At 50.2% G+C, this 27,290-nt stretch overlaps 1 protein-coding gene across 2 annotated transcripts in view; it reads right to left on the bottom strand.

Moving 5' to 3' along the window:
• Positions 1-27,290, bottom strand: part of EPAS1 (endothelial PAS domain protein 1) — an 83,745-nt gene that overhangs the window by 10,265 nt on the left and 46,190 nt on the right. For both annotated transcript variants that reach the window (XM_082743066.1, XM_082743067.1), the window contains exons 2-7: positions 26,097-26,287; positions 17,842-17,993; positions 17,342-17,426; positions 13,771-13,889; positions 13,466-13,671; positions 4,644-4,750 (exon numbers count right to left, since the gene is read on the bottom strand). In XM_082743066.1, the coding sequence (XP_082599192.1) occupies positions 4,644-4,750; positions 13,466-13,671; positions 13,771-13,889; positions 17,342-17,426; positions 17,842-17,993; positions 26,097-26,287 (860 nt within the window). The remainder of the gene's footprint in view (positions 1-4,643; positions 4,751-13,465; positions 13,672-13,770; positions 13,890-17,341; positions 17,427-17,841; positions 17,994-26,096; positions 26,288-27,290) is intronic.

Here is a 27,290-nt window from a genome sequence, read left to right as displayed (position 1 = left end):
TGAGGGGTCTCTCAGGATACCTGTTTTTCCTCTGAAGAAACTGAGGTGGGGAACTCCATGGTCATTTGCTGAAAGGGCCCCTCAGTGGAAACAGTAGACTCACAGGCTCACAGTCTACATGTCAGACTCCCGACCTAAGCTTTCGTGCTTTGGTTTTCCTTTTAAAAATCAACTTCAGGGGTGCCTGGGTGGCTCAGTGGGTTAAGCCTCTGCCTTCAGCTCAGGTCATGATCTCAGGGTCCTGGGATCAAGCCCCACATAGGGCTCTCTGCTCAGCAAGGAGCCTGCTTCCCTCTCTCTCTCTGCCTGCCTCTCTGCCTACTTGTGATCTCTCTGTCAAATAAATAAGTAAAATCTTAAAAAAAAAAAAAATCAACTTCAGTGAAGTTTAGTTTACCTTCAATTTAAAAATGCAACCAGGGTGCCTGGGTGGCTCAGTGGGTTAAGCCACTGCCTTCGGCTCAGGTCATGATCTCAGGGTCCTGGGATCGAGTCCCGCATCGGGCTCTCTGCTCAGCAGGGAGCCTGCTTCCTCCTCTCTCTCTGCCTCTCTGCCTACTTGTGATCTCTCTCTCTGTCAAATAAATAAATAAATAAAATCTTTAAAAATGCAACCACTTGAGGTGCACAGTCAAGTGTGTTCTGACAAAGTGCGTGGGACTGTCACCACAATCCAAGGTAAACCACTCAGCCCTCAGCCCGCCACCTCCGAATTCCTTAGGCCTCCTGCTGCTCCATCCTCGTGACCACCCCTGGTCCCAGGCTCCCCTGATCTGTTGTCTGCCACTATATGGCGCTCTTCTCTCCATCTGCATGTAAGTGGCCTCATACAAGAGTATGTACTCTTGTGTCTGGCTTCTTTTCACTCAGCATGTGTTCCAGATTCCTCGGGGTGCTGCCAGGACTCGGGCTTTGCTCCTTTTTATTGCTGAGCTGTGTTCCACTGTATGGAGGTACCATAATTGGTTTATCCATTCACCTGTAGATGGATGTTTAAGTTGTTTTCAGTTTTTTTGGTTATTGTGAATACCGCTGCTATAAACACTGGTGTACACATCTTTGTATGGACACATATGGTGGGTGCAGCTAGGGGGACAATGACCAGGTCAGTGGCTAAGTACATGCTTCCTTTGTAAGAAGCTGCCACATGCTTTTCCAAAGTGGCACATCACCCTAGTCTAGTCTTTTGGACCATAATTCTGGGCCACAGAGAGGATAGATACCGCCGCCTTTGGACAGAAAGGAATAAGGTCAGGGGGACTGTGATCTGCTTAACACGATGTAGGACAACGGAGCAGGAGAACAGCACTCCCGGCCCCTCACTCTCTGGCTACGACCCCCATGCCGCCATTCACTGAGAAGCCTCCACTTGCTGTGGCTGTGGTCCTGCATCATCGTGGGCTCCTGGGCCACTTCTGTCCTCCCCAGGGCCCCTCAGGTGCCCCACTGAGGCTCCCTTCCTGCAGAGAAACGATTCTTGCACAATTTCAAGTGCCTGGAGTTAACTTATTTAGACGGACCTTAATGCAGACAGAGTTCAGGGCTCCTATTCTTTTTGATTATGCAGTGCAGCGAGCAAAGGTCTTAACTGCATTTCTAGTGATTGCAGGCGAGGACCTGCTCTGCCAGCACAGTATAATTACACCTGCTTTCTACCCATCTGTTCATTAACGCCAGCCTTGGTGAGGGGCCTGCTCCTTGGGAGATAGGCCGTTTATAGCCTTTAATCTTGTTTTCCTAAGAGCACATAATGTCCTCACACAACAAAGAGAAAGCCCCCCCACAGCCCCTACCACCAACAGTAACGACGACGTATAAATTACTAATCCATTTGGAAATGATGGCTTTCAATTATCTAAATCTGGTTTGAGGACAGAGCTTCCCCAGTCATTTCGACAGTAAACGTTCACAGGCTAAAACACACATTCACGCGGAAACTCAGGATGCTGGCGTATAAACCTGACCCAGCCTCCAACTATCCCGCCACAGTAGTGTGACTCTGTGGTACGACTTTATTTGCACAAACCCAACCCCCGCCCCCCCACACACACACGGGCGGAGAGACAGAAATAGATGCTTTCTGTTTTAGCTGTCAGTAATCCAATTTCCAAGCCACACAGACTTCCCCTTGCTGGATTTGGGTTTGCTGGCTGGGCGTGGGGCCACGAAGCTCTAGGCAGCTTTACGTGGCTCCATCAGGGGAAAAAGGGAGTCTGATTTCTCTTTGGGTTGTGAATTACCTTTAAGTGTGCCTAATACTTCAATGTACGGATTCAATAAAAAGCACCATATTTCCACCAGAGTCAGCACGAAACTGGCAAGACCAATTTTTATCCCAGCTCTGTTTTAAGGGTCAAAGATTTTTTTTTTTTTAAAGATTTTATTTATTTATTTGACAGAGAGAGATCACAAGCAGGCAGAGAGGCAGGCAGAGAGAGAGAGAGAGAGAGAGAGGAGGAAGCAGGCTCCCTGCTGAGCAGAGAGCCAGATGCGGGACTCGATCCCAGGACCCTGAGATCATGACCTGAGCCGAAGGCAGCGGCTTAACCCACTGAGCCACCCAGGCGCCCGGGTCAAAGATTTTTTTAAGAAGAAAGAGAGAATACTTTTTCTTTGCCCAGGGAGAAGTCATCATTTTTGTTCCTTCTGAGAGCAGTGCCTCGGCTCTTCTATCCCCAAAGACAAAGTATAATACTGTCCTCCAGGAATTCCCAGAAACTTTTACTATTGTCCCCTGCTTTGACTTCACCCTGGGCTGAGAAAAAAAGCTGGATGTTTCCCATTTCATCCATTCATATAAAGGAGGAAAGACCCAGAAAGCCAGGCCCTGGGGAATCTGTGGGTCAGCTGGGGCAGAGCCCCGGTCCCGGAGTCATAGGTTGCGATGACTTTGGGAGCGAGAATCACCGTGGAACAGAAAAGCATGGGGAATCCCAGCATGAAGGCTGGAACCACATCCTACAATTTCAAAGCTGGGAGAGGCTCGGGCTGGGTCACGTCCACGGGCACACAAAGCTGCCTTCACCTCCCCCGTCCATTCTCTGGGTCCCTGCATGGGGCTGAATCTAGGCTGGTGGCTTGGTTGGGTTTTGGCCAGACAGCATAGTGAAAAACTTCTCTGAGATATCATAAGGGGCTGTCTTGTACTTTCAGCTCAAACCCCAAAGCCACGAGGAAAAAGCAGAGAGACCAATTAGAAAGAGAAGATCTCACGCCATCAGAGGACAGGAACTGTGCTCACATACAGTTTATGGGATTGCTGATCTGTGGGCTGCTCTGAACTCAGCTGTCCTAACCTTAGCACAGACGGTGGATTGAGACACTACGGACAAACAAAAGCATCTCCATCTTCTCCCTTGCCACCCCAAGCCTCAGCTAATCCCGGGGGCCCAGGACCCGCAGGGCTACCGGCAAGCTTGTTAGACTTACCTTACCCATTTTTAATCCGCCTAGAATCTTCTCAGCACCTCTGTCGGCACTGATTTTGAAGCATGCTTTCCCAAATAGGAGTGCTGCCTTGGGTTTATCACTGACTTAGTGCCTGCATTTTATCAAACACTATGCTAGATATTGAGGCTAAAAAGATGAGCCACCTATTCCCACAGAGCCGACAACCTTCCTTTTTCTTTCGTTGGGGAGAAATCCTATGTCTATGTCCCTCAGTGGGCTGAGTATAGTGGAATCGACCCAGAGTCCTTTGCATGTTGATGGGCTGCATGGATTCAAGGAGACTATCTTGGATTGCCTGTGAACAGGAAGGCTGCACTGGGAATATGGCCAAGTGAAGGCACTAGAGTTGCCCTGTCCCATGGGGTAGCCACGGTCAAGTCTGGTGACTGAAATTTAAGTAAAATTAAAATTTTCAACATTCAGTTCCTTGGGTGCACTAGACTCTTCGCACCGACTGTGCCAATGCAGAACATCTCCCTTACCAGTGCTGTCCCAGGATCCTTTCATAACTCGGGTTTCTTTCAAGTTGCAAAGCATAGTGTCCATGTGCCACCACTGGTTTGCCAGGACAGCCTCCGACTGGGTTCTCTGACCCAGCAAGTGAGCTGTTGGAGAACCAAGGCCTACCTCAATGTATCTGTGAAGTTGCTGCCTTGGTACCTTCACCTGTTGGGCCTCGTCCTCCCCCATCCTTCAAGGTCCAAATCAAGAGCTCTGTCCTCTCCTTTCTTGAACCTTCCCAGGCCTCCTCTTCTGCTTCTATAGCCCATGACCCAGCTGACCATGTGTCCTCTTGTGCTCTTCTCTACAGGGATGTCCCACAGGGCTGTGCCAACTGCTGGCCATATGAGGCGCTGGGTGGAAATGGAATGTGAGGACTGAGATTCAGCCCACCTTCTACTCTCTAAGCTGTGGGCCATGGTATGGGTGTGTCCCCCCCAGAGGAACGGGGCCTTTTTCTAATTTGCATCAAGTTATCATCTGGGCTGGTGGCAGCCTTGGATTTCTAACCATCCTGAAGAGCACAGGTCTTGTCTGCCACCCAAGATGGTGGCAGGTCTTGTCTGCCACCCAAGATGGTGGCTCTGTGGAGGATGGAAGCAGGTCTTCTCTGGTCTCACTAGTGCCACACCTCATTCAAGGCCATATTTCACAGACACAAGGGAGCCACACAGGGTGCTCCAGGAACTTACGGTTCTGGTGACTTTTGGTCATGTTCTCTGAGTCCAGAGCATGGTAGAACTCGTAGGCTGAGCGGCCAAGCAGCTCCTCAGGGTGGTAACCAACCAGTTCTGTGATTCTGAATTTTTTAAAAAGCGAAACAAAACAAAACAAAATCATGTGGGAAGAGAGACCATATGAATGTGGGCAGGGAGCTAGATCCAGAAGGTAAGTCAGAAGCACACATTCAGATGAAAATGCTCCAGGCATCCTGGTCCTCCCGTTCATCCAAGATAAAGAAAACATGGTGTTCAACCTGCTGCGGTGGCTCCAACCAACCTCCCTCCACTCTTCCCGCACTTTCTGAAATCGTGTCTGCAGAGTCGGGATTCCCTACGCCCACCTCAGATACACATACACCTAGTCTCCCAGCAAGTCCTGGAAGGGGCTCTCATACCTCCGCCCCCCAGCTTTAGCCGAAGAGGGAGATCCAGGGGGAACAGACACTCCAGTTGATGTCCACGTGAGAGTCCAGGAACAAAACACCAATGAAAACCAGGGCTCCAGATTACCAGATCAAGCTGATGCTAGTATTGGGTGATGTAAGTGAAAAGCAAAAATGGTGCGGCCTCTGTGGGGAAGAGTGTGGAGCTGGCCTTTGTCTGTGTGGTAAGCAGCGAGGGAGGAGAAACCAGGGCAGGAGAGCCCACTCTGCCTGTGTCTGATCTTTAGTCCTCTGAGTACTCCCCCTCGGGTCCTGCCTGGTGACCTCAGGTACTTCTCGGACATTGGACATCAGGCTTGCCTACCTTGGAACTTTACCTGCCCCTCCCCATTTCAAGGAATGGGGAGGGGCAGGAAGCGCTGAGAGGAAGAAATACAAAATCAAGGTATTAGAAATGTGCCTCCTCATTACACTCTGATAGATGGGCAGCTCTGAAATGACAGGGCTCGGCCATCCCAAGTGTCCCTTTCTTCATCCTGTAACGTGTCTGGTTTCATGGGAAGTGGGCTGAAAACAGACAAATGTGGAGAACCATGAAGGATCACTTAACACTCTGAGGACTCTTTTCTCTATACCAGAATCATTAAACTAAAGATGCCCCACCCAAGAACCACCAGATTAGCCACTTTCCCACATCACACCTAAATATCGTTTCTTGCAAGCTTTGCTGTCTCCTGCAGTTTTTCTAATGGGCTCACTGTCTTGTTTACTTGGCCCACCTCAAGTCAGAAGTGATGCTGTACTCTTATGATTATGAACTCTATTTCAGAATGTATGACTTCTGAGTCCTATCATGTATCCACACTGGAAATTAACAACACAGAGGGGAAAGCAAAATCAGAGAGCAGAAGCGGGGACTCCTTGGTTTCCTGTCCTTATTCTCTCCCCGCTCCAAAGGGCCTCTACATATGTCTGCCAGAATAAATCATTCTAAAATAGGATGGAAACCCTATTTCCCTCCTGCTCCGCCCCATTTAAGCATCTACAGCTTTCCCTATTACCAACTGCTATTGACCACTGTCGTTACCGTGATCCAGAGTCAATACAGTCTGTCTAACTTCCAGAACCCCCCAGAATCTGGTCTCCAACTTCCATGCAGTGTGATTTTGGCTAACCAGCAGTGTGTCTTACATCCTGTGTCCTGGCAGACTGCTCCCCTTGGGAGTTCCCCACACCCCGCAAACCCATTCTTGCTGTAGAGCCTTGACGTCCTCTCTTCAGCCCTCTTCTCCGAGCCCCGATGACCACAAGGCTAGCTCATGGCCCAGCCATCTCCACAGAGACTTTTCTGATTCTCCCAGCCCTCAGTGAAGTCGCCTTCTCACTGAGTCCTAAGAGGCAAAACCCATGTCACAGACAATTACTCACATCCTAGGCTGCCAATCCCTGAACATAGGGACCACTTTTTTCTTTGGCCTTCCCTACAGTGGGTACTCAGTAAATTCTTGAGTAGCTGACTGGCAGCTCTATTCTTAGGACTCGAGGTACAACCAGAGCCCTGCCTTCCCCAGCACTGCTAAGGCAATAAAGCTTTACTCTCTCTCCTAGAACGTGATTAACTGTGTCAATGCATGTCAATGCGTGTATGCACATGCACACAGCTCTCAGCGGGACCCCTCACGATGTTTAATCCATCCTTCCTTCATCCTGGAAGCTGTGCCTGGTGTTGGCATGGTCAGAGAAGAGAAAAATTCTCTCCCTCAATGACACTTAGGACTGAAAGCCTTTGTTAAACAAGGGACAGCCCAAAGGGGCTGAGCAGCTTAGGCCTCAGCTGATTTAGCCCAGCAGAGATTTCCAGTGAGATTTCAGCAGTTCACGTGTAATGGGAAGTTCACTTGCGCCTGCTGGTGTCAGATCGGGGGGATCTGTCCCCTTACTTGGCCCGGAACAGAGAGATCTCTGAACTCAATCAGCAACAGATATGTTCCTTGGTAGCCTGATCCTGAGGCTGGGGCCCAACGGCCCCTTAGCAAGGTAGAGACTGGGGCAGAGCACAGAGATGGTAGAACAGTGCTGGCCCTCTCTTCTCTACAACCAAATGGCTTTCCTATTGGGCCCATTCCTTTCAAGTTTAAGCCTGGGAATAGGAATTGTACCAGCAGGCCCTGGTGACAGTGAGCTGGCCATTAACAAGCTTGCCGATTTGCCAGATACATTGCTTCTGTTCCTGGGCAGGTCTAGAATTTTCTAGAAACCCTCCAAAGTGAGGCTGCTCTAGAAAAGATACGGCACCACTCCCTGAAGCAATAAACTTTTCTTTCAAGATTAGAATCTTTAAAATGTTCAAAGGAAATGTTTATTACCACCAGCCTCATAATAAACCATTTAAGAAATCTAATTACTGTACCATACATTCAAAGGCACACAATGGGCATGTTTGGGAAGTGTACAAACAAACCAGGATTTCAGAATCGCCAGCTCGCTTCCCAGGAGTGGCCTTCATTTATCTTGTCAAGTAAAATAAATATTTAATGTCTCCTTCTTCATTCCTTTAAACAGACCACTATAAAAACTGGGAAATACACACACCCCAAACACAATTGAAGAACGTTCGAGTTGTCAAACTTCACAAAGCCAGGAAACCCCAACTTGAAGCTAATGGTCATTGGCCTCCATGTGCAGGCACGCAGACGCCAGTGGGGAGGCTAATGAACCCGGCTTGTTTATAGGGTCAGCTCCTCTGGCACACAAGGGCCTTCCCTGCTCGTTTCCCCGGGTCCCAGTCCCTGCGGAGCTGGGCTATGATAACACAGTTTCATCTGCTCTCTCCATCAGGGGCAGGGAATTTTTCTTTCTTTCTTTCTAATTAAGAGCCCTGACTCACTGGGAAATTAAAAAAAAAACCAGCCTGGGGTCACCCATAAAGTTAAAGTCAACTTAGTAGGGCTGTTCTGTTTTTGAGAAGTGGGAAATGTAAAAGGGCTTCATCTACCAGATTTCAGAAGCAAGAACAGTAGAAGAAGGACGAGGTGAGGAGAGAGATGGAGACAATGATGGGCAGCCGTAGGAGGCAGAGAGAGAAGGAAGAGGAAGAGAACAGAAAATACAGAGGAAAAAGGTCATTATATTCTGAAGTGTTATGCCGAGTAGATATGTGGGTCAGACCACCGGGCTTCAGACTTCAGCATTAGAGATGTCTTCATAACGTAAAATGACAGTTACTCATTGTCCTGAAACTGTTTTTTACCCTTAAGTGCTCAGAGGCTCTTTTCAGCATGGATTCCCTGCGCCCGAGTGCCCGGAAGGAAACAGCTCCCTCAGCTACAGTGTCCATGCCCTTGCGTCAAGGGGCAGAGGGAGTCCAGTAAAGGCCTGGCTATGACAGCTTGCCCCCGTTCCCGGGAGACCACTGAAGCACGGTGCACACAGGACCGGCTGCAATTTCTACCCCTGCTCCCTACACCTGTAAAGGATTTGCTAAATCAATTCACCACATAAACTAGTTGGGTAGAAGAGTACTGTAAATTACTTAAGAGGATGAAAGTTTTAAGGACTTTGTAACCACCGATTTGTTTTCCAGAGAATGCATTTGCTATTTAACCATGCTTATCTGAAAGTCGGCTTTCTTTCCTTCCCCCCTTCTGGCGATGGCCTCTCCCAAACAGACTGATTCTCCTCATTCTGGTTTTTGTAGGTGCTTATAAGCCTCGGCACAGCCCCTCCTTAATCATATCCAGAGTTCAGTGCTTTCTGCTTTAATACACTTTTACCCAGATTTTGCTTGCTTTAAACAACATTTTTTAAGCCCTGTGTTTTCCTCACGTGGTATATGGGCATGGGAAGCCTACACAGCCAGCTCTGTGGTTCAGGGGCAATCCGTTTCCGTCTTGTTGGGGTGATGTGTTTCAGGTGTGTTACAGGTACTTTATGCCCAGGAAGACTGCCCTGGCTCATCAGTCCTGGACCACCCCTGCTCTGAGTGCCACCAGATGCCACAGCTGCCTTGTAGCACCTTGAGACCCACACGCAAGGAAGCAGTAGTTTGCCTTGAACTACAGCAAGAGACGAGCAGATCATGTAGAAGGAATCATTCTGGAGTCAGGAGGCCAATCACACCTGGAAATACACTGCAAAGCGAATTTGTAGAGGTGTCACTTCTAGGAGTATTTGGAGCAGGTTAGACAGGATAATACATAAGCATCTCCCATATACGTGCCCCAACTCTGGGTTGATTTCAGAACACCGTCATTCGGAGGAGACACAGATGCACAGGGGAGAGTGCTTCAAGTTCCTTGTAACTCAGGGATTTAGAGAAACTCACTACGCCTTCTCATATAAGATGTGTGCGGAGAGGCTAATAATATGTCTGCAAGAAGATCTGGAATATACTATATAGGAAACTAGAAAAGTACCTGTAATGTATTAATCTGAAAGGTCTCTCTGGTTTTTAAAATGTCACCCATCCTCTAAAAAAAGTACAAAAAGAATTTTTAAATGTATCTCATTATGCAATGAAACTATATAATTGTTTACTACTAATTTGTCTGAAGTTAGCCTATCTTCTTCCCAGATTTCAAAACTCTTGCCTTCCAGGTGTTTTGATGTATATGTATCTTACAACTCATGGCTCTAATTTTCTCCACTGACCTTCTCTGTGATGCCCAGCTCTTATCTCACTATTATCTGTACTCTTCCCGACTTCTCTGAATAAAAATAATTCATCATAAACTTAAGCCACAGAATTTGAAATACAGGCATCCTAACTTACCCGATTTATTAAAGTCCTGGTTTTAGGATGCCCTATGTCGCCTTGATTCAACAGTCAAACAGGGCTGCCTTCAGCTGCTTTAACTAGAACAATTACATGATCCTCTCTTTGTTAACCTGAAATTCTCACTGTTAACGGTGGCACCTTTTCTCCTTGTTGATACTGATCCTATCGACACAATCTGCTTGGATAATTTATTTCTTGGATACAGGAAGGTGTCTACAACGGACAAAATAACAGTGGGATAATGGGAATCCCACTGCGGGCCCCATCCTCCCTGATGCCGGGCTCCCTTCACAGTGACCCCCTTTCGCCACTAGGTGGCACCTCCCCACGAAGTTAGGAACCACCCCCATTTTAGAGTTAAACTATTTGGGAATAACCTCTCTCCCGCGTTTCAGGGAACGGAATGCTCTATTTTGCACCAACCACTGTGGTTCATTAAGTGGCTGGTGTCTTGATATCTCAACTCTCAGAGATCAGGAGAAAGCTCTTTTACTACTTGGATAGACTAGTCTCCCGCACAGGGTTCACCAGGCACCTGGCCCGTGCTCAGTAAACAACAGGTTGTTCTCCAGCTGCTCGGTACTTTAGGAAAGGGAGAGGAACAGCTCTGTGTGAGTCATTAATAGGACAGTTCACCATCAGTCACAGTGATAACCGGGACATCCTCCTTTTGCCTCGTCACCACACTGCTCCCCTTGTCGAGAGTCAACCACATACATGGACACGGGACAGATGTGCAGGGTCACAGAATTTGCTTTTTAAAATGTTTCCTTTGTTTCAAGCAATTATTACGAGACCTCATACGGTCCTCTGACCCTTTATTAAAGAGGAGCGGGACACGTGCATTCTGAGCCATCGGTGTGCCTTGACTCAACCCCAGACTCTCCAAAACCATTTGTTTCAGCTCCCAATAACTCTGGGAACCTGGGAGTTTGATGCCAGCTTTTCTCTCTTCTGTTTTCTCTCCCTCTCCTCTCCATTCTCCCTTCCCTTTTCTCCATGGGCATTATTCATTCTTTTATTCATTCATTTGTTTATTTTGTCTGTGGCCTTCATGCATTGAAGAAAAAGTGCTAACCTGGCTTTAAAAGTGATTTCATGGTGGGGCACCTGGGTGGCTCAATGGGTTAAGCCACTGCCTTCGGCTCAGGTCATGATCTCAGGGTCTTGGGATCGAGTCCCGCATTGGGCTCTCTGCTCAGCAGGGAGCCTGCTCCCTTTCCTCTCTCTCTCTGCCTGCCTCTCCATCTACTTGTGATTTCTCTCTGTCAAATAAATAAATAAAATCTTTTTAAAAAAAAAAAGTGATTTCGTGGATTCCGGTTGCCTTATTTTCATCAGATTCTTTCCATTTGCCTTACGGGAAAGTAATCCCCTTGTGGAAAATCGTCGCCCCGCAATGTGTGTTAGATGTCATCAAATCTAGTGAATTCTTAGATTTAATGGAAAGTGGAAAGGACTCCCCGTTAGCTATGATATGTAAATGTTGGTTTTTGAAGCACTGATCTCAGAAGGGGTATTAAAGAGACAGAAAAAGAGGGATGGAGGGAGGGAGAGAGAGGGCACATGTATGCACGTGTGTGTGCGCACACCTTGCCCCATTCTAATGAAAGAGCGAGAACAAAATAAGCTACCCAAACCAGAAAGATCCCAGTCTTCATCAAAGCAATAGAGAAATAGCACTTAGGGATCAAGGACTTAAAATAGTCACTTTATAAACTGTCTAAGCCATGTCTGTGTCCTTGTTAACTAATCTGCTAATCGGTTAAACACAACTTTCGTGGGGCCCAGCACTCTGGGTATGCAAGCACCCCAGCATTCAGCCCTCTAGCACCACTGAACTCCGAGTCTGGGCCATGTAATTAGGTCTTGAAAGGCAGGATTCTGCTGAAAATGCAATGTGTCCAGCAGCTCTGAAACGCAGTATCGCCCTCCACACTCTGAGTCACAAAGCCTTAAATCACAGGTTCCTCCGCGCCAGTATCGACTCCGCCGACAAGCCCTGAGCCAGACAAGGCAGGCAGGCCTCGCATGGGTCTCCCCGCTCCGTGGCCGCTTCCTCTCACCCCACGGTTGGAACAGTTCCTCCTGTTTTGTCCCCTCTTCTATCCCAAGCAGCACTGCTTTTGGGAAATGACCCGAAACTCATTCAAAGCAAGGTAATGAATGGAGGACAACCTCCGATTACTCTTTCTAGAGATTTTTTCTTCTTCCCTTTAAAAAAGATCAAAGTCTTAAGCTTAAAAAAAAAAAATCCCTGTCTTCTATTAGCTAGAGATGATACATTATTTCTCAGGCTGCAGGGTCTTCCCAGGGCTTATGGGATCACACGAGGGGGAAGCTTAAGTGGGGCTCACATGGTCCCCAGCACCACAACCGCTGCTCTGGGCTGGATGGTGAAGGCATCCACAGCGGCACCCCATCCTTGAGCCAGCCCTGGGGGCCACGTGCTGGGATTTCCCGTGCCATCTCGACAGCCTAGAGAGGGGTACACATTACAGAAGTGTGTCTTCTGTCCACAGGGTTCATTTGAACGCAGAGCCTCCATCTGAGAAACGACCTTACACACAGGATGGATTTCTCTAGAGCCTGCCTTTGGGACAATCTTTATCTCCAGTCTGCATCCTGATCCCAATAACAACACTATTAAGCACTGTAATCAATGCTGACTGGGTCAGAGTTCCAGGACAAAAGTCTTCATACGTGACATTGTCTCCCTCTGAGGTTACAGCACCTCCTTCTACTTAGAGAATGAGCTGCTGCCTCCAAGAGCCTGGGGCCCAGCACCACGGTGGCCGAAATGGGGGGACAGGAATGACTCAAGGATCCTTTCACAAAAGTCCTTTGACTTTGCCTCGAGGGGAGGCCCATTCGGAGAAGGGGCATATGCAATCTTAGGTGCTCTTTCTACAGCTTTATAATAAAGAACAACTTGTAGTGAGGATAACCACTCAAACCAAACACTTCCTGCTGAGCCTGAGCCTAGGTCATCTCGCCAGAGCTGATATTCCGAAGCACGTCACTCTCCCGCGGGAGAATTTCCAGTGGGGCCTGGTGTGGGGTCTTAGAGTCCAGCTTGGCTTCCTTCATCAAAAAGCCTTCAAAATTAGGCTAAGCGGTGGCTGGGATGGAGAAGACACAGAAGGAGCAAAGGCTGAGGGACAACGAAAGACAACAGTAGAAGCCACGCCACCGTGGGCCAGTTTCCAGGCCAGACCCTGAAGCTCCCAGCCGGCCTCTGAGTTGCCAGTGCTGAGGGACATTGCTAGACGCCGGTTTCCATTCCCAGGAACATTCCTGGAAATTTCCTCAGGAGCCTGACACGTATGTGAGAGACTATGCACCCACCACAACAATGAGCAATGAGCCACACAGCAGAACTGCTCTGGCGTCAGCCCCTGACGTTGCCTCCATGGGGAGCCACCAAATATGGCACCAGAAGCCCTGCAGCTGTCATGGGATGACACAGTGACACACGTCCAGAGACTTGTACCCAGCGATGCAATATCCGTGCCCCAGACCCATACCTTCCCCCCCCAGGCACAACCACACACACATACACACACATGCACAAACACACAGGTAGGAAAGAAGAAAGCCCGGCCATGGCACACACACTCCCGGGCCCCCACCTGTCGTCACAGTAAGTGAACTTCATGTCCATGCTGTGGCGGCTGAGGAAGGTCTTGCTGTCCAGGGGGATGTCCATGTGTGACGGGTGCTGGATGGGCTCGCACATGAGGATGAGGCAGGACAGCAAGGGCTCCTTGTAGCTGCAGAGACCGCCGTGAGGGGGGCAGCTGCTGTATACCTTCACCTGGCCAGTGCAGTGCAAGACCTGGAGACCAGCCATGGAGGGTCAGACACGGACCAAAGAGAGTGGTCTCAGGGCGGGGGCGGGGGAGGGGACTCCAACCCGGGCCTGATGTCATCCTACCTTCCAGGTGGCTGACTTGAGGTTGACGGTCCGGCCTCTGCTGGTGACGGTACACTTCATCCTCATAAAGAAGTCCCGCTCTGTGGATGTGTCTTTGCTTTTCTTCCCAAAACCAGAGCCTGCAGGGGGAAGGGTGGAGGGTGCCGGGTGACCGTGGTTTTAGGTTTGCATTCGGCAGAGGTGCCCTGGGGCCATCTTTGCTGGGAATGTATGGTTTGTTATTTCCTATGGATCTGCTCCCTAAGCACCCGTGGCCTGCCATGAATTCTGACCATGATCTTGGCCTAGGGACTAATGTTTTCTCATCTCTGGCTTATTCCCCCAACTGGAGTCTAAGCTCCGAGGGCTATTTCACTGTTTTGTTTCCTCCTGCATCTAGTACATTGCCAGTGCTCACTTGACAGCGGCAAGGCAATGAGGGCCTAGAGGCCATAATCTGGGCACAGCGCTCATGTGGCAGGCCCATGTTCCTTCCCAGGAAGTCCAAGGGACAGTTTGGGTGAGACCACCGTCCCCTCATGGGGATAACCCTCTCAGATTAGAAAGGTCTCTCAACACCCCTGTTTCATCTTCAGGCCTGTCCGTCATGAACATAATCCTTCAGTACCCAGTCTTCGACTTACCACAACTGCACTGGGGACACTACGTGTCAGCTTTTCCCTAAAGTGATACGTGTCAAGGCTCAAGAGAGACCTCTGGTCCAAGCCTCCTGGGTCTGGTGAGCAAGTTCACTCTGAGGATGAACTCAACATGGATCAGAGCCTTTCTCGGCCAGAATTAAATAAATCACCAAGGCAAATGACACAGCCTCTTTCCTGATGGGTCTCCCAATGCCTGCTCACTCAGAGCTTTTCCCACTTTCGGTAAAACAGAGTGACCAATGCAGTAGAGTCCCCATTGTCCACGCCTGCACTCTGCCTCCACCACCACCATCTCCAGCCTGGACCTTCTCAGGTACACTCCTGCCCCCCGGCCAGCATCACAGAATAAGCCAGAGCCTTTTCTCCACCCCAAATAGTCACACCCCTCCATAAACCTCTAGAGGGCCATGATTTATTTGACAGATGTATCCCCCAAAAGCTGTGTCAAATGAACTTTGGCTTCTCTGAATCTGTCCCAAACATCTCTAGAGGAGAACCTACCAAATAAGACAATGAAAGTGAGAAAATGAATCTTTTTTTTTTTTTTTTAATTTTAAAGACAGACCATTCTTCCATCATGACTATAAAACCATCTCTCCACAACTTAACGATGTTCCTTCCAGTTTTAATTCTCCCAGGTGGGGTCTGCCTATCATGAGATATTCTTGTATCCTAGGGTCTGGACCTACCCTGAGGACCAGTTCAGGTGCTGGGAGGAACCAGGCTAGCGATACTCGTTTGTGGCCATGGCATGGGTTACTACTGTGGCCTAACTTGCTAACCTCTGGAGTCTCCCCATTCTGCCAGTTGATGAATCTTTCTAAACATTGCTTCAGTCAGATTACCCCAACCCTGCTCAAAAACTTTTCAAAAGCTCCCGTCTGTCTACAGGATAAAGTTCGAGGCCTTCCATCCAGCCTTCAAAGCCTTCCACAATCTGGCTCATGGTCTTATCTTCCTCTTGGTGTTCACACTAACCCTTTGCTTCCAGATCATGAGTCCACTCAGGCTGGAGCCTTCAATGAGGATTGGCTGATTCATGGAGTTTGATCCTGAGTCCTTGACACATGGACCAAGAGACCTAACGTTCTACTCAGACAAATATAGTAGAATCGGCTATGAATCATAGAACTTGAGAGCCGGAAGGTCCTAGACTTTGCCTGGTCCAATACCATTCAACTAAAAGGAGAGGTTCTGAGGAACAGGGCAACGCAGTGACCTGGTTCAGGTCTCATGTTTGGACTGAGACTGGGACAGTGGCTGAACTCAGACTGAGAACCAAAGGGCTGAAGAATTTCTGGAGTACAGAAGAGGAGACTTCCTGATTTTTGTAGGTTTCCAGCACATGCTTTAGGAAGAGATGCAGAAAGTCTGATGACTCCTGCCTCACATAAGAGATGAGATTTCTTGGAAGCACAGAGAAGCCATGAACAGCCCTATGGACTGTCCTCTAAGAGCCAGGTGGCCTGAGGCCTCGAGGCAGGAGAGCAGAGGAGCTGTATAAGAGCTCCAGGTGGAGCAGGGGCTGTCATGCTGCTCTTTTTGAGTTCAGTCTGTCCCAGAGCTGGAAGCACCTGTGTTTGGCAGCGCCTGTGAGAACGAAAGCTGGGCCTTGCAGGCTTGCTGCCGTGGCCTCCACCATTCAGCCGGACAAGCACGCGCCCCCCCAGTAGCAACAGGTGAGAGATGGAAGAGGAGATGGACAGACATGGGCATGATGTGCTCAGGACCATGCTGGACTCTCTGGTTCAGAAGGGACCATGAAGGTCACTGATCCCCCTTCCTCTCAAAGCCTCAGTCCACTTGACAATATCCTCATCCATGCATTTGCCTGAAGGTCCCCAGAGACAAGAGATGGAGGCAACAGCTCCAATGGTCATTGCAAAGTGCTTTCTGCTTATGTGGCCCTCCCATCCACAATCATCTGCTGGTTACCCCCTACCCGCCCCCGGCCCCCCGCAACAGGTAGGGTACAGTGTATGAGATCTCGTCAATCTCTTCTCCATCAAAAACTATTGTGGGTCTTATCACCAGTTGTGGGACTTATCCTGCTGTGGGTGTTATCACCAGGGGACCAGATTCATTCCTTGGCTCCCAGGGTATCCCAGTGAGTCACATGTGCCTCCTGATAATCATCACCTTGTGTACTTCCCTCCTACTCTGAGCAGGCATTGGCTTATAACTCCCTCTTAACAACAGAAAGAGGCAAAGGGATGCTGGGCCAGTCCCAGGACTCAGCCTTCGGAAAGTCTGGCAGCCTCTACTTTAGCACTTTGAGAGCCCTGAGTGGACATGTCAGAGGTCTGGAGAGGGAGGGGCTCTGGGACTCCATGGAGTGAGAGGGAGATCCAGCACCCCCAGCAGCAGAGTCCCAGCCTCCAACTATGGGCCGTAAGGTCCCAGAGGTGCTGGGGAGCCATCGTAGTCATTCCACTTTGTACGGTCCCCAGACAATGGCAGCCTTGCTGATACCACTTGGAACAAAAGAACCGCCCACAGAACCCATAGAATCATGATGGGTAGTAAAATGATCATTTAGGCCACCATGTTTGGGGTGGTTTTTTTTTACACAATGATAGACAAGAGCAATCAGTTTCGTGAACATTTGGGCAGAGATGAGTGTACTGGTTTGGGTGATGCCATCTGGCAGAGACGCTGGCCTCTCAGGTATTGAGACCTAACCCAGAGGACTGCCTTCCTCGCATGGCATCGGGCACCATGGAGGGCCAGCTGGAGACGGCTCTGAGTACAAGTCCTTCCGGGGCCTTCCATCTCATGCCACAAGCTCTGCTGGATCTTTTATGGACGCCAGTTATTTTCTGGATCATGAGGACTCTGATCATCAACCCTATGTTTATAGACAAAGGGAATGCAGAGCCCCTTCCCAGGTGGTGTAAGAGGGAAGGAAACACACAGCAAGAATACTTTACCACTTTTGAGACTCAGGTTCTCACGAATCTCCTCATGGTCACAGGGATGAGTGAAGTCAAAGATACTGTGTCCTGTGAGCTCCACCTGTTCCAAAAACAAAGTTGGGCTTCATTATTCCCGCTATTGCAGAAGTCTCCAGGAAGCAGCTGAGCCACCTTCCAGGCTGGGAGACGGGGAGCAGACTGAAGTAGGTCTTTTGCATCCCAAACCAGAGCTGTCCACAGACACGCGGACTAAACAAAGGACCACTGCTGCTGACAGAGGCTTGATTCCCAAGGGCTGCTTTGTTAATCTAGAGGACAGAGCTGTCCACCAGCAAGGCTTGCCCCAACACCAGAGGCTGGGACTGCATTCCTGAGGCTTGTAGCTTGAGGTCAGAGAGAAACAGGGTGGGCCCAGGCAGGGAGAGGTCGGGAGGAATGTGACCAGAACCCTCTACTCATGTTTACCCCAAATGGAAACGTTTTCCCTTTCTGAAAGAGCCAGAGGAGGAAGTCACCTGTGTGAGTCCCATGAACTTGCTGATGTTTTCCGACAGAAAGATCATGTCGCCATCTTGGGTCACGACGGCAATGAAACCCTCCAGGGCTTTCAGGTACAAGTTGTCCATCTGTTGGTTAGCTTCAGGCTCAGACTCACTTTCAGAACAAACTGGAATGAGAGGGGGGTCAGATGGCTTACAGAAATGTGGGACTAAGACAGATGTGACTGGCAGAAGACCCTCTGCCAGAGACACGTCAAAAGCATTACGTGGACTTTTCCGGAAATGCACACTGGCAGTCTAAGTGTCTGGCGCCTGCCCAAGCGGCGGATACCTGATAAGCGCCACGCCACAGAGGATACCCTGAAGGGGCTGTGCAGGCAGTGAGGCTGTCGTGGCAGCATACTGCTGGGACTAGAGGTCATGGATGTGACGGCAGTCACAGTAGTACGAGGAAGCATAGCCTTCACCTCTCACACACACTGAGCAACGACTGCACATCAGGTACAGCCCTGAAGCCAGTATATGATCTCTGTGGTGCCTGTGAGGTAGGTGCTATTCTTTGTCTCGTCTCATAGACACGCAGTCGGTCCTTTGCCTGAGGCTGTAAAGACTCTGGTTCGCGGGCTCCGCAGTTGGTCCTTTGCCTGAGGCTGTAAAGACTCTGGTTCGCGGGCTCCGGCAGCTGAATCCAGCAGATACACTCCTAACCATTTATGGGCTTTGGAGTCAAACAGACAAGGTTCTATTCCTCTTAATTGGCTACGCCTTTGGCCACTGACCTCTTTGAACACCAGTTTCCTCAACAGCCCAGTGGAAATAATAATTTCCAACTTTTTGAGTCATAAGGATTAAATAAGTATTTATAATGCCCTAAACACTACCAGTCATGGTGGGTTTTCTTCCCCTCTGCTCCCTCTAGGACATCGTTGCTGCCCTAAAGGTGCTGAGAGCCTAGACAGGGGATGTGCAGCACACAGAGCCCCAAATCTAAGTTTGAGACTCGGGAGCAGAGCTGCTGGTAACCGAAGAGGAGGGGAGACAGTAAGTGCTCATGAGCTCAGAGGAAGAGGGGGTCCCTTTGATGTGGCCAGAGACACCTGTTCCACAAAAGGGCATTTGAAGAGGCTCATAAATCACAGGCACTCACTCTGTGAAGCCAAAGAACTTTCTGGGCCAGGTTGGGCTGGGCAGACACCAGGCAGACATGGAGGTGCTAAAGCCTGGAGCAAACTCCCTCCCCAGGGACTCAGGAGACCCCCCCCCCATCTGGCCAAAGGGGAGCTCCATTCCCCAGACTCGGTAACCAGGCTGTTGAGGTGGGTATGGCGTTCCAGAGCAGCAGCATCTCAGAGCACTGCTTTCTGGAGAATCGCCTGGCAAAGGCATGCGGATGGTTTGCAGAGAGACCGTGAAGACCAGAGGGGCAAGAACCACATGAGGGGACCACTGTGCTCATGGCAGGCTGGAGAAGCATTTGCTGGGGACCACCTGGGGAACCCACCCCCCAACCGACCACTGTGAGTAGCCCTAGTCTCTCAAGGACACTTCTGCCAGCTGCCCCAGAGCAGATCAAATGTAGACTCAGCTCTTGTCCCAAACAAAGTGCTCAGGCCCCAGGCCCTTGGCTGTTGTCACCACCATATTACTTAACTCCAAACATACTTTTATTAAAAAATTTGCATTCCTCCAGTACAAACATCATGCCAAGCATACCTCATTTAACTTATAGAATAAGGGAAACAGAGAGTAATTTGTCTGTTATAAAAGTTAGTATTTACTTAACTAAAAGGCATCTTCCAACCTGAGACTATTCTAGGGAATGTAAAATACAATTAGATTTCTGGGCCACTTGGGAAAAAAAAAAAATGCATGGATACGGTGAAATGAGGTCCAAGGGCCTCTCTGCGAGGGCACCGGGTTTATTTGGTTCTCTTTTCCCTTGAGCCCCTAAATTTAAGCTCTGGGCTATATGCTGTTATTCCTCAAGAAGAACAAATCCAAATTAGGAGAGGTCTCTACCAAAGGTCTTCAGTGGCACCACTGGGGACCAGCCACCTTCAGGACATGGGATCAGCAAATGTGCCAGGGTCACAGAGGAACAGAGCGGGCCCATCCAGGGATGGGCTTGCCTTTAGAGCCAAGAGTTGGGGTACAGAGAGTAGTATCCTGGTGACTTCCTTTCCATTTTGCTAAAATGCTAGAACAAAGGAGGGAAATTCTTTCCTCTTCACACCCTCGCTAGCTTCTGGGAAGGGAGACCATCTGGGGATGGCCTTATGCCACACACATCCCCACACTTGATCCCTGCTTAGGGTTTCTGCCAACTAACTAGTCAGCAGAACTGATGACGAGCCCAAGTTCTGGTGGCCGTGTGGCCGCTGCCAATATTGGTACTTCAGCTAACGGCCATATTTAAATAGGGGCTTTAGGATGTAGGTAATGTAACTCAGTGTTTTCACGGTTGAGCGTGTACCAGCATCCCCTGCAGGGCTCGCTAAAGCAAGGATTTTGGGGTCTGGGGCTACTGCATAACTCATGGGCCCAGCGGGGAAATGTGGGGCCTCTTGTTAAAAATTTAACCATGTCCAGGGCTCTTCTGAGTGTGGAGCCCTGTGGGACTGCACAGGTCACACATTCAAGAAGCTGGCCTGGGATGAGCTCTTGCCCAGAGTCCCTGATTCAGTAGGTCTCAGATGCGGGCTGAGAATCTGCTTTTCTAACAAGTTCTCAGGTGATGAGGACGCTGCTAGGACCACAGACTGAGAATCACTGCCGTAACTCAAGCTCCTACGAGTGACCCTCAATGCTGAGAAAATCCAACTGTTTTGGTAGATGGTGACCTACTTTGGGGATGGGTGAGGAGAGGTTTCCAGAACCATCAAATCACACCAGATAGGTGACCACCTTCTCTAGACAGCAAGGGCCAACCCCGTGAGTTCTGCCCTGTTGAGAAGATTTTTTTTTTCTCTTCAATTTCTTTGATGTCAGTGGCAACACTGACCTCAAAATTTGGTATAATCCCGAGACAACACTATTTGGATTAACTAGGCCCAGAGAAAATAGTTCTGCTTAAAATTTCCTGTTTTTAACTGTTCTAACCCAGCCAAACTGGTTTCCATCCGTGCCCAGTACACTTGCTTCCAGGAGGTGGCGAATTGGCAAGAGCAGCTGGCCAGCTGGCCTCTGGGAGGAAGGGAGAGGGGTGCTCAGGGACCACGAATGGAAACAGAACATCTTGGAACTGAAGTCACAATGGCTAGAGGTCCAGGAAGCCAGAGGGCCGGCCCCGAGGGACCCCTGGGACAACCTGGCCTCTTTCCTCTATGGAACTATTTGCTCCCACAGCACCTGCTTTTCGTCCTGGGGACACTGAAGCTTCCTGGCCAGCTCGCAGTCAGCTTGGAGCCGAGGGTGGAAACGGCAGGGCCGGAGGCAGAGCCTCACCCTAGTGGCCAGGGGTGCATGCCTATTCCCCTCTGCTCCTCTCCTGCTCTTTCTGGGAGCATTAGTTCTTCATTAGTCTCCAGCTCTGTGTCAGGCACCTAGAAAGCTCACTTATTCACTATGCTGTCGCCATACCCCGACGACGTGTCTGCCCTGCGCAGGGCACAAAGCAGGACATCAGTCGGGCCATCTGTCAACAAGTGTCCCTATGTGCTCAGCCCCGTCCTAGGGAGAATCAGGGATACGGAAGGGTATAAAAGCCATCTTTTTGCTCAAGGAATCCATAGACCAGTGCGGAAGACAAGGTTAGACCACCATAAGCTTACACAACAATCCAGAAGAAACCTGTGGTGCTAAATAAAGAAGGGCCCACAGCAGATGCTCGAGAAGCCTCCAGTGGGGTCTCCAAATCGCTGTGGGCTCTAGGTCTCAGTTACTTGCTTCCCAGGACCCATCAGGGTCCGGCCCCCCAGAAGAGGGGCGGGCTGTCGGAATCAGAGGCGCTGTGCTATGACCAAGCATGCTCAGCCTGGGGAACACAACAAGATTCTTTAATGCTAACAATAGCCCCAGTAAACAGGCTTTGATGACGACTCCCCACAGCCAGGATATGCGCGGGCTGGGGTTTCGGAGCACTTTTTCCGGAGCAGTACTCATTTCCTTCAGGCGGCACCACCCATGCGGGGCGGGACCCCGCGGGCAGCAGGAGCCGGGCGTCTGGGGTGAGCGGGCAGGGCAGCGGGGCAGCAGGGGAGAACACTCCGGACCAGGTCGCAGAGACCAGACTATGCGAAGGCCCTGGATCGGTCCAGATCGGTCTATATTCCGGCAGACCGGCCTTCCTCTTTGTCTCCTCCCTAACAAGTTCTCTGATGTTCTTAAAACCGTGTTGATCTGATCCTCCTGGTTCAGTCGCCACTTAGTTATCATTACAGAGGCTTTCTTTTTGAAACTGACTCCTCACTCCAGCTTTCCCTGCAGACCCCCCACTACCATTACCCGGTAGTAGGCTGGGGAGACCCTCCCATCTTTGGCAGAAGGCACTGTGTTCTACCTGCTGGTGCTGGCCTCCCCAAGGGCCTGGAAAGTCCCACCATTAGAGATTCATTCCTTTGTTCTTTATGTAACTTATTATCCTATCTTAACCTCTCTGTGTACCCTTCCTTTATAAGATGTAGCACAGGGCTGGGATCAGCAGACACCTGCTGACTGACCAGACGTTTTTGGTTCATATTAAGGGAGTGATCTGAACAGGGTCAGTATCTCTGGAAGAGACTGTCTTAGCTGCTTTCAGCCGTTAACATCCTGGCATGACTCTGCCTCTCAGCCCCTCTCCAAATAGCACCTTTCCGGCCATGATTTGGAAGGTGACTGGGGCAAAGCATGAATGGATCGATTCCTTCATGCTAATGCATCAGTAATAAAGCTGACATTTTTCTTTCGAAAACTTGCTACACGAGGACCTCTGGCAATCATATGAAATCATTTGATTTCCCCATATCTGAGTGTGAGGAAGCCAAAAATCAATTTTATCATGAAAAACGCATTTTGTGTATTTCCTGCTGTCTCAGGCCCTCTGAATGCAGAAGTGATCCTCATCTGGTCGTGGCTTGTGGGGCTCATCTTGAAAGAGGATTTAAGACAATCAAGCGGTATTTCCACCGATGTGTTCCCGTCAGAGTGTGTTCTGTTCTCTGCCCAGCGTGGAAGCTAATATCATAAAGCCATTGTTTCAGTTTGCTTCCTGTGATACGAATCTCAGTCGGCCGCCCCGACTCCCAGCTTGGATTTCTCAGCGCTGAGATTTCCTCTCCCACATTCCCACACAGAACAGCCTACTGTGAAAATCAAAGGGAAGCGTGTTACTAAGTAAAGAAGAAACTTTTCTAAAGCAAAACCTGGTCTTTTTTAGCCTTTTGAACTCTGAGGTATGCAACCAACTATTTCCTATTTTACAGTGAGCCAACCCTGGTGCTCACCTTTGTTAGAAATGCTTCCGTGAGGAATCTGTGGTTTGTTTTGACTTGGAAAAACTTGGCCACTCCGCATTTCGATAGGCCCGGCTGACGGTGGGTAAGAGGACAGCGCGAGTGTGGGTTTCCACTGGGTTCCCGCTGACATCATTTCTCCAGAAGCCTATACTTAGTATAAATCAATCTGCTTATTCATCACAACCTCTATTTCTAAGCTGTCACTTACAGAGAGCCTCAGATGTGGCAGGCAAGAGGATAAGGGCTTTTCTCGCCACTTCTCTCCATCCTCAAATAGCACTTCAGGGGAAGGACTGGGATCACTCTTGTGCGGATGAGAAAGGAAAGCGGGGAGGCAGTGAAGAGATTCTCACAAGCTTGTAAAGAAGGCCCTGCGGCTGAGTCCCCAGGGGGGTCTATCTGCCCATACATCCTGTACTCCTTTCCACTGGATTGCTTGTTTTGAAAAAGCAAAATGTGATTTAAGAAAAATAAATAAATAAAGACCCGAGCTCACATACAATTCTTGAAAATGATCTCCACACTTGGTCTAAAGAATGTGCAGCAGGACCGGAAGAGAAGGCAGAGAAAGGGGGTGTTGAAAAGCCATCCGTGTCCTCCTCCTGCCCTAGATGATGTGTGTTTTATGAGAGTGGCTCCCTCGAGGGCACCAGGACCAGAGGGACAACTGTAGACCCTTCTTATCCTTTTCCATCATTTTCCTCCTCAGGACAGAGAGGACCAGGGCGGACATGCTGAGGCTTTGGTCAGTTTGGGGCCAAGCCCGGCCAGAGGGCCAGCAGTTGGTGCCCGTGACTTACAATAGCACCTGAGCAGGGTTGTGTGCTATCTCTCTGTGGTCCTATCTCTTGGGGTAGGGCTGGCACGTGGGGGGCTCACACCAGCACAAGGTAGGCAGACATGCTCTGGGGACCCAGCCTCTGATCTGCAGCCATCTCCAAGCCAACCTAGGAACCACTGAGAAGGATGATTATGTGGGGGAGAGCTTGGAAACCAAGAGAAAGGATGGAGACAGCTCACTCTACATGTGAGGACCATATCTGCACCCCACTGATCCGGGCTGGCCCCCAGATGCCTCTGCTCCACTTTGGTCCTCTTGCCAAGGAAGAACCCTCCTCTGCCCTCCACACCAAGCCCTCATCAACATCTTTGCCTGGCCAGGTCTGCGGGATGCTCCTGCCCTCCCACAACTGTCTTTCCCATAGATGCAGATTTGAAAGAACTTGCATTCCAGGTGCAGACTCACCGCGTGCTAAGTGTGTGACTTTGAGCAACCTTCACCTACTTCTACCTCACTTGTCCTCTTTCTCCAATGTTCCAAAAGTCCAAGTTCAATCACAGAGGTGCCCCCGAATGCACAAATTACTCCTTTTGGGGTCTCTGTCGGTGGGGATATGGGGCTTGGGCTGGAAGGAGGCAATGATTTACCCAAAGGCATTCCTGTCTAAAGAGAATTGCAAGTATCGTAACAGGGAAGTTGAAGAGATGTTTCTGAGTGTGGGGAAAGGGTCTCTGTCTAGTCCTTAATTCCTCCACTGCAGGCTCTTTGTTTATGCAAAGAGGATTCTCACCCTACCAGACACTGCCCTCACCTGTCCAGAAAGAGAAGCCTCTTTAAAGAGAGAGGTACATATGTGCCCTCTGATGGTGCCTCCAGGCCACTGTTCCCTACTTCAGTCGGGTTAGCCCTCCGACCCTTGGAGCTCAGTGGGTCTTTCTTTCCCCATATCCTTCCTGTGCTCCAGGGCCCAGAATAGCACACGCTGGTCTGGCCTCCCCACCTCACGCTGGAGTCCCTCTGCTCTGGGTTTCTTTCCCAGAATAGCCACTTCATAACAGGATGGCAGAGCCGACCAGCTCCAAGGCATCAGGCTCACTCAGGAAAAGCAAAACCAACCACAAAAGAATCTTCCCTTGCCTGCCTGCCTGCCTCCCTCGGGCTCCCGGGCTGGGACACGGCCACCTGCCACGTGGGAGAGGCGCTCCCTGCCGCCCAGTTTCCTTATGAAACCGACAGACCCGATGGGACTGTCACATAAGATCTGAAACTGGAAAACTCCCCAGGCTGCTTCTTTCTGGTCAGGACTAACAGGAAATGGTTTTTTGAAGACTGTGAACTCTGAGGGGGAAAAAAAAATAGAAAAAAAAAAAGTTTTGTGAACTTGAGAGTCACTGTGATACCAGGGAGGGTTGGAATTTTTAGCAGGTTCTGTGGGGAGGCTGTTCCCCACCAAGGACTCCGCAGTGTGAGGGAATGTGGCCGAGGGAGGGGCGGCGCAGACCTGGCCTCCTCTCCTTCTCACAGATGCCCCGTGCGGTAAGTGCTTTTAACCCCTTTTTGCAGGCGAGGAAACCGAGAGCAGAGACATCACGTGCTTTGTCAAGCACACCGGCCAGTAAGAGGGGAAAGGGCGCAGGGGCACACTGCTGCCTTTCTGGAGAAGGTAGCTGGAAGATGACAGGTGCTTCCTGAAGGCATGCTCCGCAGTGGAGTGTGGGCCTGGAGGTGGCTGGTCAAGGAGGAAATTGGTGGAAGGGCCTCCTGTCCAGCCCCGATTGCCCTCCTCAGCTTCTGGGTGCCTATCCACTCCCTTGGTCCCGTCCCTGCTCTGCACCCCATGGCCCTATTTATTGTACAGATCACTGCCAGCAAGGAGGGGTTCAGAATGAGGGAACGAAGCCCCAGTGGTGGCCTCCACGTGGATGGAGGCTCCGCAGAGCCCTTCCCAGGGCATTCCCCATGCCCGCAGCATGAGGGAGCCTCCCGCCGGCAAGCGCGCGCTGGTCAGGCAGTCACTGTCACCGGCACCAGTGGGTGGTGACTGTCGGGCTCACCTGAGGACAGGAGCTTGTGGGTGCGCAGGAAACTGATGGCCAGGCGCATGATGGAGGCTTTGTCCAGGTGGGAGCTCACGCTGTGCGGCAGGGGCAGCTCGTGGGCCAGTTCATAGAAGACTTCTGTCTCTTTGCTCCGCCGGCACCTGGCGGCATCTCGGGACTTCTCCTTCCTCCTCTCCGAGCTACTCCTGAATGCAGAGGGGAAGGGTCAGTTCCTGAAATGTCACTGTCATCCTCTCACACGCCAGGTCAAGACATCCCCGGGACCCCAGACCGTTGTGCAGCCAGACCCTCCCGCAGAGCTGATGCGGCCCCCACCTGTGGTCCAGCACACGCAGCCTCTGCTCTCGGTCAGCAGCCCTGCCTTCGCGTGTGTTTGTGCTCTGAACTGCCTCCCTCCTCTTGCAACCGTGTTGCCCGGACCCGGGCTTTGTGTGCAGGGGCTTGGAACACGGACTTGCCGACTCATCAGCTGGCAATGCCTGCGACTTGGTCCTGGGTTACTAGAGGACTGGGGCGAGGACCCCGGGGTTGGCGAGGGAAGTGTGAGGAGGCTGTGGCCACTGGCCCAGGAGGCTGTATCAGAGGCCCTGGAGAACGAGCGAGCTGAAAAACTGCTTCCAGGTCCTCTTTCTGGATAAAATGCACTTAGGAAACGGGAAGCCCAGGACTGGACCTTAGATCCCATTTGGTATCAGAGAGTGATCGCCACAGTGAAAACTGGAAAGGCCATTAGAGCCCAAGCCCAAGAAGAAACAGTGAGCAGACATCTGTCAGTCTGTTGTCCCACATAGCACGGCTGGCGAGGGTTAAAAAGGAGTGAGTGCAAACACGTTTTCTCTCTTCTCCTGCCAGCATAGGTCAGCAGCCTGTCTCACGGTTGCTTTCCTCCTCTTTGCAGTACAGAAGGAAAGATGACACACACCCAAACCTGCCTTTTGCAGGAAACTCTAAAGAAATTCTTCTAAATCTTCTCCCAAAGCCTATGTCGTTAAGTCCTAACACAAGCAGGTTCAAAAGCCAGCCTGCCTGGATTGAAATTGTAACTTCTCCACTCGTTTTGGCTCTGTACACGTCAGCTACGTGAACTGCTCAGACTCTGTTTTTTCTCATCTGTGTAATGGTCATAATAGTACTTATAATATATATAATAACAAAATTATTGTGAGGATTGGATATAATTTATTTAAA

This window comes from Mustela nivalis (genome assembly GCF_964662115.1).
Source record: "Mustela nivalis genome assembly, chromosome: 8".
Classification (NCBI taxonomy): Eukaryota; Metazoa; Chordata; class Mammalia; order Carnivora; family Mustelidae; genus Mustela; species Mustela nivalis.
This window is presented reverse-complemented; position numbering and strand designations above follow the sequence as displayed.